General features: G+C 43.5%; 1 protein-coding gene across 1 annotated transcript in view; it reads right to left on the minus strand.

The window, feature by feature from the left end:
* LOC139837928 (uncharacterized) overlaps positions 1 to 10,906 on the minus strand; it is a 34,057-nt gene extending 23,151 nt beyond the window's left edge. The window contains exon 1 of the mRNA XM_071827247.1: positions 10,880 to 10,906. Coding sequence (XP_071683348.1) covers positions 10,880 to 10,906 — 27 coding nt within the window. The remainder of the gene's footprint in view (positions 1 to 10,879) is intronic.
* Positions 10,907 to 12,664: the final 1,758 nt, after the last annotated feature.

The raw sequence follows: 12,664 nt of genomic DNA on the forward strand, positions 1-12,664 counted from the left end.
TGGTGGTGGAACTTCTTCTTCATATCACCGAACCATGAATCAATGAGTCTTGCTGCCATGGTAGCCATGCCAGCCCTCGCATGACCATCGTACTTGAAGTACTCGTCCTGGAGATCGACGTAGTACTCAGAAGGAATCTCCATGTGCCATGTCCTCCACAGAACTCTCTTGTCACCACGGATGTCAACACTCGCAAACGTAGCGCCTTCTCGAAAGAAATCGCAGATAGCCGGAGACTCCCACCAGTTAGCACTGCGGTAAACAAAGTAATGTACTAGTCACAGATCAGTTACAAATATGCAAGAACCTACAGAGGAGACGAAGATGAAACAAATTAATAAATCGGGAACAATGTGTAGCAGATTTAGATCGGGAATGTCTTGCTTTTACGGAACACTGTCTAGCAGATTTAGATCGGGAATGTACTGATTTTCGGGAACAATGTCTAACAAAAATCAAAGAGAGACAGAACGGCGGCAAGTAAAAAACCCCAATCGAAAGATTAAAAAAGGGGATTAGTTCTTACGCTGCGTAGTGGAACACCAGTACATGTCGACGCATGCAGAGTTGAACCACGGCGATCTTCTTCTCGTCCTCGGCTCGATGGTTGGTGTACTCGAAGTCGAGGCCGACAAACTTGTGCTCGTCCTCCATGAGCCACTCCGTGTACATGTCGAGGACGCGGCGCACTTCCCAGGGGTCGTTGGTGTAGACCACCTCCAGGTCCTCCTCGTCGTGGATGTGGACTGCGCGCGTGCTAGTCCAGTTGTACATTTGCTGCTCATCCATGTCCATGGCAACGCAGCGGCGGGAGACGAAGATAATGAGGGAGAGGAGACGACGAGAAGTGTGGAAACCAGGATGCGGTGCGAATATTGAGACGGTAGGGGAGGGGGAAGGGGATAAATATCATCCCCATTAATTACTCCGTGCGAATATTGACACGGTAGACGAAGAGAAAACTGACGCGGGTCTAGTCCAACTGACGCGCATTCGATCGTGTTGTCACGTCAAAACCCAGCACCGCCCATTTGCACTCCTCTTGACCTACCGAAATTTACTCCACGATATAACTTGCCATCATATCACGACCTCCTTCAGCCGCCGCCAGATCTCGCCACGTCTCTCGCCGCCAGATCTCGCCACGTCTCTCGCCGCCACAGCTCGCCACGTCTCTCGCCGGCGAGACTTGTAAGACTCTCGCTCCGCGTCGAGACCAAGGATGGCGCCTACTAGTGGAGTACGTAAATAACATGTACGTCTCGCGATCGATCGTTGTTTCCGATTTGTAATCTTTCTTCATATTTTTTGGTGTCCGCTTTGCTTTGACAAGAAGGGGATGTGCGGCGGAGGGGGAGTCGCGTTAGGTTTTTTCGTGCAAACACTACAAGAGGGTTTTGAGGAGAATACGGTACATGCACTTATAAGTTTAAAATTCATTCAGATGTTTTATTAATTCGCCGCCACATCAAAGTTTAACACGTGATCCTAGTAGTTATTGCTAGTTTAGTACTATTATTCAGATGTGTGTAATAATTGTTGGTCACCATATGTATTAACCGCTTATTTATGGTTGAGTTTTATGATAGTTGTGATAACTTTTACGTTCATACCAGTTTTACGATAGTTGTAGCTGTTAGAGATAGAGGTATCGGTAGTTCAGTCCTATACCGATAGAAGTTCAGATATGTGCTGATAGAAGTCCAAGATCTGAGACTCGGTGATTATCCGAGTAGACGCATATTTAACTTACTTTTGTATTAACTCTACTGAATTTAGGTCATCCCTTGCTACTATAGACCATATTTCCTTAAGAAGTATGGTGTCCAGACCTCCCACAGGACAACTTTTGAAGCTGCACTCAAAACCAAAGATGGCCATGCATTTGTTGTTAATGTTACCAACAGAGCTGGCAGAACCTATATCAACGGAAGATTTTGGAACGAATTTGCTAGAGTGTACAATTTTAAGGTTGGCATGGAGTTAATTTTCAGAGTTAACTCATCTGGTCAGGATACTCTTGTAATAACTGGAACTGAACCACTAATCCATCCAGTTAATTTTCCACCTTTGGACAGAATGATTGATCATATTAATTATTCCATCTTATGTCAGTTATTTTAATTATGCAGCTTACTACCAGTTGTCTCGTACGAAGCGTGACATTGTTGACTCGCTCAGTAGTACTGATGGAACAATGATAAATTGGAGGATGATGCATACCGTCATTCTTCAGGTGGACAACTTGGACTACCTTGTTGAGTACCACAATGCTGGAGATTATGATCAAGGAGCACTAGTTGTCCCAATGCTGCATACTCCGAATTGGACAAACAGCGAAAATTACAACAAACACGTGGTAAGCAGTAGATCATATCATTTCATTAAGTTTGCGACCTACATTACGTACAAGTGTTAACTAAACTATGTCCCTACTGTTGGAACAGAAAATCCCTAGCCGTTTGGTTCCTAAAGATATGGAACAATATGGTGCAATCAGTATTGTGTGCCATCCCGGTACTTTGGTGCATGCGTCCTACGCAATTTCTTGAGACGATGGTCGTCTGCGTCGATGGGTGGAAGGAGTTCATGGACAAGGAAAAGCACCTTCAGATGGGTGACAAGATGTTGTTCTTGCTTTACCCGGGAAATGCAGGGGTTTACTTGTTTGCTACCCATGTGCCCGAAATCGATCCGGAGTAGCTAGTCCGTGATTCATGGTGCCCGTGTGTCCAACTATGCAGCCCCTTTAGGTTTAAATTAAGTTGTAAGACTCTTTATGCGATTGTCGATTTTGCTTGTGTTAAAACAATAGTTAGTCATATCGTGCTGCTGGTTGTAATCGTGTCAAGTGTCGATTAATTAAAACCATTGTCAAAGTTATGTTACCGACATGTTGGCTTTCTTATATTTGTCCATATTTTTGCTTATATTAATTTGCTCTTAAACCCTTCTGGATAATTCAATGACAAGTTCGAGATCGTAAACATCTAAATAAGAACATTTCAAATGTTTGGAACAAAACATATAGTTGTATGCATTACATGTTTCTATCAATCTAAATCACTATCTTCTTCTGAATTTTTTCCCTCGTCATCATGTATGTTCTCTTCCAATATGAGACTATCTTCCTGATTCTCTAGTTCATCTTCGCTCATATCCATGTCAACATTGGGACTATCTTCCCCATTCTCTAGTTCACGGATTGTACGAGCATCATGAATACGTACAACTTCAGCAAAGACGATGATCATCCTCCTCTGCTTCCACCTCTGCTTCCTCGTCTAGGTCGACAACATCATGAAATGTATGGTCGACTGAACCTTCATCCTCCTGGTATGCGTCTTCATTCCGTACAAATGCATCATCGTTACCATCTTCTAATTCTGGAACGTCGTACACATGTCTATGGCTGAACTTCTGCACCACTTTCCACGGATCACCAAACTTTGTATCCTCCAAATAGAAGCATGTTTCAGCTTGACTGGCCAATATGAATGGTGAATTCTTGAACCATAGGATAGAAGTGTTAACGCTTTTAAAATAACCATCATCATCTTGGAACCCTTGCCCGCAAGGTCGAACCAGTCGCAACGAAACAAGTACACGGACCTGTCACCGTGTTTGTTAGTCCCGTATCGAGCTTCAAGAACTTCTTGCAGAACACCATAGTAGTCGGTCTCATCTGCATCACCAAAAGATCCCTTAGTCGCTACGCCCGAATTTTGAGTCTTCAGGTCTTTATCCCGAGTAAGCGTGCGAAACCTCGCACCCTTTACGTTGCAACCAGCGTATACTACTACACGCCGGTCTGGCCCAGCATCCAGAGACTTCAAATCTTCTGATGCATTGTCCAACTGTCTCACATGGTTTGCAAACCAACCTGCAAACTCTCTCTGAACCGTCTCCTCGATGTCACGCACACCTCTACCTCCCAATTCTTGTCGGAATTCACTGAAACATAGAAAAAACACATATGAAATACAGGACAATTATGTCTGCAACATTGAGAAGTAGTTATTAAAGTGAACCTAACTACTTACTTGATATAACGTTCTACATCGTCACAGTTGTTCAGCACATACCAAACCATTTTGTCAAATTCCTTGTCAAAATGTTTCAAAATGGATTTCCCAAGACCTTTAGCTCCAACTGAAAATACTTCCATCTCGTCAGGATCAGGTTTTCTCCGTATGTCTTGGTTCCTATCATCTTTGTTAAATCTTGTTTCTGTGCCATCCTTGAAAAATCTATAGCAAAAAATCAAACACTCATCAACAATGTAGCTCTCTGCGATAGAACCTTCTGGCCTTGCTTTGTTACGGACCATAGACTTTAGATAACCTAATCTTCTCTCAACTGGATACATCCAACCATAATGAACAGGACCCCTCGAAAGAGCCTCCTCAGGAAGATGAATAGCTAAGTGCACCATTACATCAAAAAAAGCTGGGGGGAAGAGCTTCTCAAGTTTGCATAGGATCACAACAATTTCAACCTTCAATCGATTCAGCACATCAACTTTCAGGGTTTTGGCACACAGCTCCCTAAAAAATCTTCCTAGCTCTGCAATAGCCACATACATTTCCTTAGATGCAATTCCCTTGAGCCCAGCCGGCAACACTCGCTGCAGAAGTATGTGGCAATCATGCGTCTTCATACCGGTAACCTTACAACCATCAATATTCACACATCTTCCCCAGTTTGCGCAATAACCATCTGGGAACCTAGTGTTTGCCAAATACCTACTCAAATGTCTCTTCTGTTCCTTCGAAAGCGTCCACGGTGCAGGGGGCTTCGCATAAGTTACTGCTGCATCATCATCATCCTTCACAATTTTCTTCAACCAATACTTCTTCCACATTTTGAATTTCTTGAAATCAATTCTAGCACTAACAGTGTCCTTATTCCTGCCCTCAAGTTCAAGTAGTGTACCAACAATATTGTCACATATGTTCTTCTCAATATGCATCACATCTAAGTTGTGAGCTATATTAAGTTACGTCGATACGGTAGATGATGTAAGCTGACTTTCAGGTGCCATGTTGGTTCACCGGGTACAGTTGCACGCTTCCGCTTTCTACTTATTGGATTTTTCCCATGTTCAAAATCCTTAACCCTTTCTACCTTCCCAGCTACCTCTTTGGGTGTGTACTTCCTTGGTGGATCTCTAGTCTCAGTTGTACCATTGAAAAGTCTGCTTTTCCTGTATGGGTGATCTTTATCAAGAAATCGCCGATGCCCAATATATCCAATTTTGTTTTTCAAAGGTTCAGCGCAAGGATTCTCATCGCAATGCACACACGCATGAAATCCTCTTGTGCTTCGGCCTGACATAGTGGCATATCCAGGATAATCATGAATAGACCAAAGAAACGCAGCATGCAATGGGAAATATTCCTCTGTGCATGCATCAAATGTCTCCACACCACTCCATAGCTGCATCATATCTTTTATCAGTGGCTGCATAAATACATGAAAATCTTTCCCTGGGGAATACTTTCCGGGGATTAGCAATGCCATCATGTAATTCGATTGATCCATGCACATCCATGGTGGGAAGTTGTAAGGAATCACAAAAACAGGCCACATACTGTAAGGATTACTCATACTTCCAAAAGGACTGAAGAAGTCTGTGGCAAAACCTAGTCTTATGTTACGAGGATCTTTAGCAAACCAATCAAACTTGCCATCAAAGTGCTTCCATGCCTCACCATCAGCAGGGTGCCTCAGTACATTGGGCTCAACAACCCTCTTCTCTTTGTGCCATCTAGTATGTGTCGACATTTCTTTTTTAACAAATAGTCTCTGCAACCTTTTAATTATAGGAAAGTACCTTAACACCTTGTGAGGGATTTTGTTTTTTCCAGTAGGGTCTCTATATCTTGATAATCCACAAACATGGCAGTTCGTATCGTCCTTGTGATCTCCCCAAAATAAAGAACAATCAAACTTGCATGCATGAATTGTCTCATAACCAAGCCCAACATCAGAAAGAACACTCTTAGCATCAACATATGATTTGGGAAAGTCCACATCTGGCAAAGCTGTACGTAAAAGCTGAAGTAAGAGATCAAATCCTCTGTTTGTTATCCGGCTGTATGATTTGACATGAAGGAGCTTAATAATGAACGACAACCTAGTGAAAGAGGTGCATCCCTCATAAAGTTCTTTTTTCGCTGACTCAATTAGATTAGCATACAGATTTGGCAGCTCAGGACCTTTATTTCCAGACTTCTGCAGTTCATCGATCATACTAGATGAATCATCAACATAACAATCACCATTGTCTTCCTCTTCATCGTTGTCACTATCATACGCACCATCATCGTTTCTATCCCGCCCTTCGTCATCACTAAAACCTTCCCCATGTCTAGTCCATCTTGTATACGTCATGGACATACCTGAACAATTGCAGTGATCCTCGACTATTTTTATATCCTGACGTATCAGATTTAGGCAGTCCTTGCAAGGGCACAAGATTGGTTCATCTGTATTGTCCAAGTGTTCTCGCGCAAACTTGATGAAATCCCTAACACCTGCCATGTACTTTGTTGTGAACTTCTTGGTGCCATCAGTTATCCAACTTCGATCCATTGCCTACAATTCAGTTAAGAACATGCCAACGTTCTTCAGAACAGATCTTGACAACTGATTAAAAAATCTAGACCTAACGAACAATCAGGAGAACTCACCGATGATGCGTCTCGCCGCCACCACAATGGAGCCTTCACGGAATTCTTCTCACCTCGACGAGAACCCTAGTCGATTCGACTGTTAGCAAGAGCACCTATATAGGCCGTGTCTGCTAGCGGCGCGACTTAAACGAGGCACCCTCGGCCGACATAAATATTAATAAGGGAATTATTATGTCGTAACATCTAGATCACACCATTGAAATAAATATGTAGAATAGACTACTTACGGATCCAGATCAAAATTCCATATCTACCTTAGCGGTAAGACTCCGCGTCGGTCGCGCCAAAGCCCTTGTTCGATTCTTCCAAACCACAATTTTTACTTAATTAAATATGTTCCTGACAAGTGGGTCACGCATGATATATAAAACTACTAACATTTAATAAAGTAACTTAGTATTATTTCGTCACCACGATCTTTGATTTCGTCACCTATTAACAGACACGATGGAAGCCCTTCCCGCTTGGGTAATGGGTGACGATTTTTTGTTGACGAAAAATCATACCGTCAAGCATTACCTTAAATGCTTGACGAAAGATGAATTCGTCACCTATAAGGACACATCCATGACGGTATGCATTTTTGTCACCAGGGTTTTCGTCAACAAATCCCCCATCTCTTGTAGTGGAGACTCCGAACAAAACTTCGAACTCCATTCCATATTCCATATCTACTTAAACGACATCAAACCTTAAGTGTGTCACCCTACGGTTCGCGAACTATGCAGACATGGTTGAGACTTCTCTCCGACCAATAACCAATAGCGGGATCTGGAGATCCATAATGGCTCCCACATATTCAACGATGACTTAGTGATCGATTGAACCATTCACATACGATACCGATTCCCTTTGTCACGCGATATTTTACTTGTCCGAGGTTTGATCATCGGTATCTCTATACCTCGTTCAACCTCGTCTCCTGACAAGTACTCTTTACTCGTACCGTGATATGTCATCTCTTATGAACCATTCATATGCTTGCAAGCTAATTAGACGACACCCCTTTATAACCACCCATTTACGCAGTGGCGTTTGATGTAATCAAAGTACTCTTCCGGCATAAGTGATTTATATGATCTCATGGTCGAAAGGACTAGGTAACTATGTATCGAAAGCTTATAGCAAATGAACTTAATGACGTGATCTTATGCTACGCTTAATTGGGTGTGTCCATTACACATTCACATAATGACATAACCTTGTTATTAATAACATCAAATGTTCATGATCACGAAACCATGATCATCTATTAATCAACAAGCTAGTTATACAAGAGGCTCACTAGGGACTCCTTGTTATTCACATAACACACATGTATCAATGTTTCGGTTAATACAATTTTAGCATAGTATGTAAACATTATCATAAACATAAAGATATATTATAATAACCATTTTATTATTGCCTCTTGGGCATATCTCCAACAAATCCAAGTTCATGGCATTGGCCACCTCCACAGGGTGTCCACTCAGCCAAAACTCAGTTCTGTGCTTGATCCTACCTAGCTTAGCTACGGACAAAGCCAGTTTCCGATTAGGTATTTGGGTATTCCGATCCATTATTGGAGATTTACAAACTCCGAATAGAAAATGGTGGTGGCGAGACTACAAATTAGATTAAGCAGTTGAAAAAGAGAATTACTATCCTTAGGAGGAATATTAGTTCTTATGAACTTAGTACTAAGCAATATGGTACTGTATATAATATCATTCTTCCAACTTTCTAAAGGAGTCTTAAAAGATTGGCTTATTTCTGATTAAGATTCTTTTGGCTAGGATATAGTGAGAAATAGAAATATCGACTAACGAAATGGAGTGTGGTTTGGAGGTCTTGGAATCCAAGATCTTGATATATCAAAGATAGGGCATTACTTGGTAAATGGCTAATCAAGCTATTAATTGAGGATGAAATCTAGCATTCCTTAGGAGAAAGTACATTGGCCCAAATGCATTATCTTAGCTTTATTGGAAACCTAGGGACTCTTTTTTTTGAGCTGGTATGATGGCGATGAAGAAGTTCTTCTTCCCATATGGGTCTTTTTCCATTAGTGATGGACTAGAGATTAGATTCTAGGAGGATAAATGGTCAGGCAACACTAATCCCCCAGAACAATATTTGGCATTGTACAATATAGTTCGATACAAGAGTGATACGCTTGCCAAGTTGTTGGTAACTACCCCATCGAATGTATCGTTCAAGAGAAGTCTAATTGGACCTAGACAAGCATTGTGGAATGAATTGTTACAGCGTGTGGATTCTGTCCATCTAGGGATTTGGTGTGTTTCGTTGGAATCCTATTGAGATTGGCACTTTCTCAGTAGCTTCAAATCGATCATAATAAGAAAAATTGGAAGATGAAGATACCATTTAAGACTAAAGTGTCTTCATGGTATCTTCATCGAGGGGTAATTCTTACAACAGATAACCTTGCAAGATGCAATTGGCAGAAAAGTAAAACACGTGTCTTTTATCACCATGAAGAGACAATTAAGTATTTAATATTCTAGTGCAAACTTGCTAGATCTATATGATCAGCCATCCAGATTGGTTCTACCTTATATCCACCATGTAGTGTTGCGGATATATTAATGGTGTAATCCTAGGTCGAGCTACTTATTAGGGATGGCGCGATTGTTATTTTTTGCTATGTCTATGTAAGAATGACAAGGTTTATAACAATAAAAATGCATCTCTTATGCAGGTCATCTACCGGTGTATAGATGCGCTCCATTTGTGGTCACTTCTACACATGCGCAGCATCATGACCTATTTACGAAGGTGTCTACATGGTTATACGAAGAGTAATATCTTTTCCCAACATGGATGTCAACGTGATTCGCGGATCGATCTTCCTTCACTTTAGTTTATTTTTAATTTTATTGTGTGCTACTTGAGAACTACAATTTTAATGATTGCAACTCATGGATTAGTACAGCTGTGTGCACCCTAACTATGCAGAAATCGGGTGTAATTTTTTTATTACTCCCTCCATTCCTAAATATAAGCCATATAGTTTTTGGCACAAATATTAAAGAACACACATTGAGTGAAAATTATGCCAAGTTTGTGCGGGATTAACCCTCGACAATGGACGTAAGCTAATAGAGGACTTTGCATAAGATAAGAAAACATAATCACATCCCTAAAAATATTGTCCATACAAGTGATGCAACGCAGTACACCTTACATTATGATTTTTTTTCCAAAAAAAACTATATGTTTTATATCTAGGAACGGAGAGAGTAAGTAATGAAACGCCCATTATCGAAAAAATAAAAAACAACGCCTTCAGAAAAGATGGTCATTATCGGTACATCACCTTTCATTAGTACATCAAGATGAGGGGAAAACACCTTGCCTCCATAACATCATGACATTAAGGGCCATCAAAATATCGACGATGCACATTGTCAAATTATTACAAAAGAAAAAGCTACAAACATGGCAACATATTGGCATTCCATAGTGAACATCGGCATGCAACGACCAACGTTACATCAACCCTCACCTTTTACAACACAAGGACACCGAGAATAGTCTTCCGGAGCAAGGCCTCCATGAAGGGTCGTCATTATTGGATGAAGCCAGATTAGGGATTAACATGGAAGATTGAGTTCAACAAAATTGTAAACAACGCCTGCAACAAAGGGTTTACATATGTGCTGTTTTACACCAAAGTTCAAGAATCCGTTCTCGGATAGCTCCACGAAACCCAAATTCCTTGATACCCAACTTGCCAAGATGTCACACACACGCACACACACACCTCCTAGACTTGACAACCTACAAGACACGAACATCGAAGCCGCCCTACTGACACAGGAGAGGGCACACCGCCCATCGTGGACAACTTGGCAGCATAAGCACCAACATACTAGCACAAGGAAATTTCCAGGTCTATCTCTAACTCGAGTATACTTCAATATATTTATGTATTATACTTGAAACATGTCGATCACAAGAACATAGATCCACAAACGCCACCACAACGTCAGTCGCACGGTATTTGTCCAACTACGTCATCCGGTTGCTGCATGGGGAAGTCTCTGCTGGGGAGGACGGAGCCAGGAAACTAATACAAGGAGGGGGGCAATTGCATGTAATTATTGGAAGGGGCCATATAGGTAATTTTAGGCAAATTGCAGGTCAAATACACATATTAACCAGAGTTTTTTTACAAAATTTTCCACCATGAGGGAGGCCATGGCCCCTGCTGGCTCCGTCCCTGATTGGACGTCTCTCAGACACGTGGGACCTAGACCCCACTGCCGGTGGTAATTTTCCAAAGTGAAGACTCAACATCACAATGGTCTTGTCCAATTTTCCCACGTACTCATATACCTAAACGACAGTTTGAACATCCTTTAATCTTGCAAATGTGTCTTTAGAAGTCTACACCGAAACGAGTAAAATAAAGGAGATGATGTCTTTTTACATACATCATGGTAATTAGGTGCACCTTAAGTTCTGCGTCTGCGCTCGATCTGTTGCTGCAAGGATACGGTGGTGATTGACGTGGTAGGCGATGGAAGTGGCGGTGCAACTGTGGAGGTGGGTGGGATGGAGTTGGGAGAAGTGGTGGTGGAGGCCATCAAGATCAAGGGGCCTTTGGCTCATCCACCTCACCTCGAGCTGATAGGGAAAGGAAACAGACATGATCATGGACCACGCACGGACCGGCCTCACGTATCTCCCCCGGTCCCTTTCAAATCACGCACGATGCGCCCTGCCTCAATTGCATCCCGCGCGCGTCGATCGCTTTTTAATCCTCCCATCTCCGCCTGTCTGTGACCCGCCGGTGCGGCGCTACCGAAAGACGCCGGACCATGCGTGATCGGGATTTCAGATGTTCCAACCCGCGAGCCGCGACGTCCACGAATTCGCGGCTTTAATACGAAGGTTAAACTACCCGACTTACATGTTTTTGGTTGGACGGTTTGATCGAAATGAATTAACGAAGCCACATACGGCATATATATAAGAACAACAAGCAAACGAAAACAAAAATGACAAAGAAACACAGCTTGACTTTGATGTCTTGATCCGCCGGAGTAGTCAGAACATACGGATGAATCCCGGTGATCACATGGGTACGTGAGCACGCGTTTTCTACCCGACACGTGTCTAACGCCGTCTATTCTACCGTTAGCATGTGATGAGGTGGGAACGATCAGCCGCTAATGCAAAGCTGGATGCGGGCGTCACGCGTCATACTGCAAAGCTGCTAATACAAGATCTTATCCCCTCATCTCCACCACTCACTCAGTCCCTCACTCACTCCCTCTCTCCAAAACAACCTCGTCACGCATCAAGATAATGCCGCCACCGGGAACTCGCCAGGGGAGCCGCCGCCATCAGGCTGGCCGTCGAGGGAGGCCGCCTCCATCGAGAAAGCGCCGGGGGAGCCACCGCTATCAGGCTGGCCGTCGAGGGTCCTCCTGCCGTGCCCTCCGCCTGTCCCCCGTGCGCCGCCCTAGCCGGCAGCACCCCGCGCGCCGCCGCCGACCAGGCGCTCCTCCACCTCAACTCCAACCGCCTCTGCAGGCCCATCCCGACCAACCTCGGCAACTCCCCCGCCTCCGTCGTCGTGCTCGCGCACAACAAGCTCGGTGGCTGCATCCCGAGAGTCCAGGCGCGTCGGGCGTGGCAGTCTTCTCTGATGGAGGTTGAGCGCGTGCCGGTGACGGGAGTATCAAACATCTTCTCCTGTTCTCTCTCTCCGTCAGGTTTGACTTGGGTGGTCAATCAAGGAGAAATCAAATGATTTTCGGGCGGCCAATCGAGGAGAAACGCCTCGCCTGTTCGCTGGAGGACTGGTTCCTGGAGAAGCTCGCCGTAGTGGAGGATCCGGCGAGTTTTGTTCGGTGCTATGCTTCTCCACGTGGCCGCCGGTCTAGGAGAGGTAGAATCCGTTATCCCTCCTTTCAATAACCTCTGGGATTTTCTCGGGTTGCTCCCGGCGA

This window comes from Lolium perenne, chromosome 3 (assembly GCF_019359855.2).
Source record: "Lolium perenne isolate Kyuss_39 chromosome 3, Kyuss_2.0, whole genome shotgun sequence".
Lineage (NCBI taxonomy): Eukaryota > Viridiplantae > Streptophyta > Magnoliopsida > Poales > Poaceae > Lolium > Lolium perenne.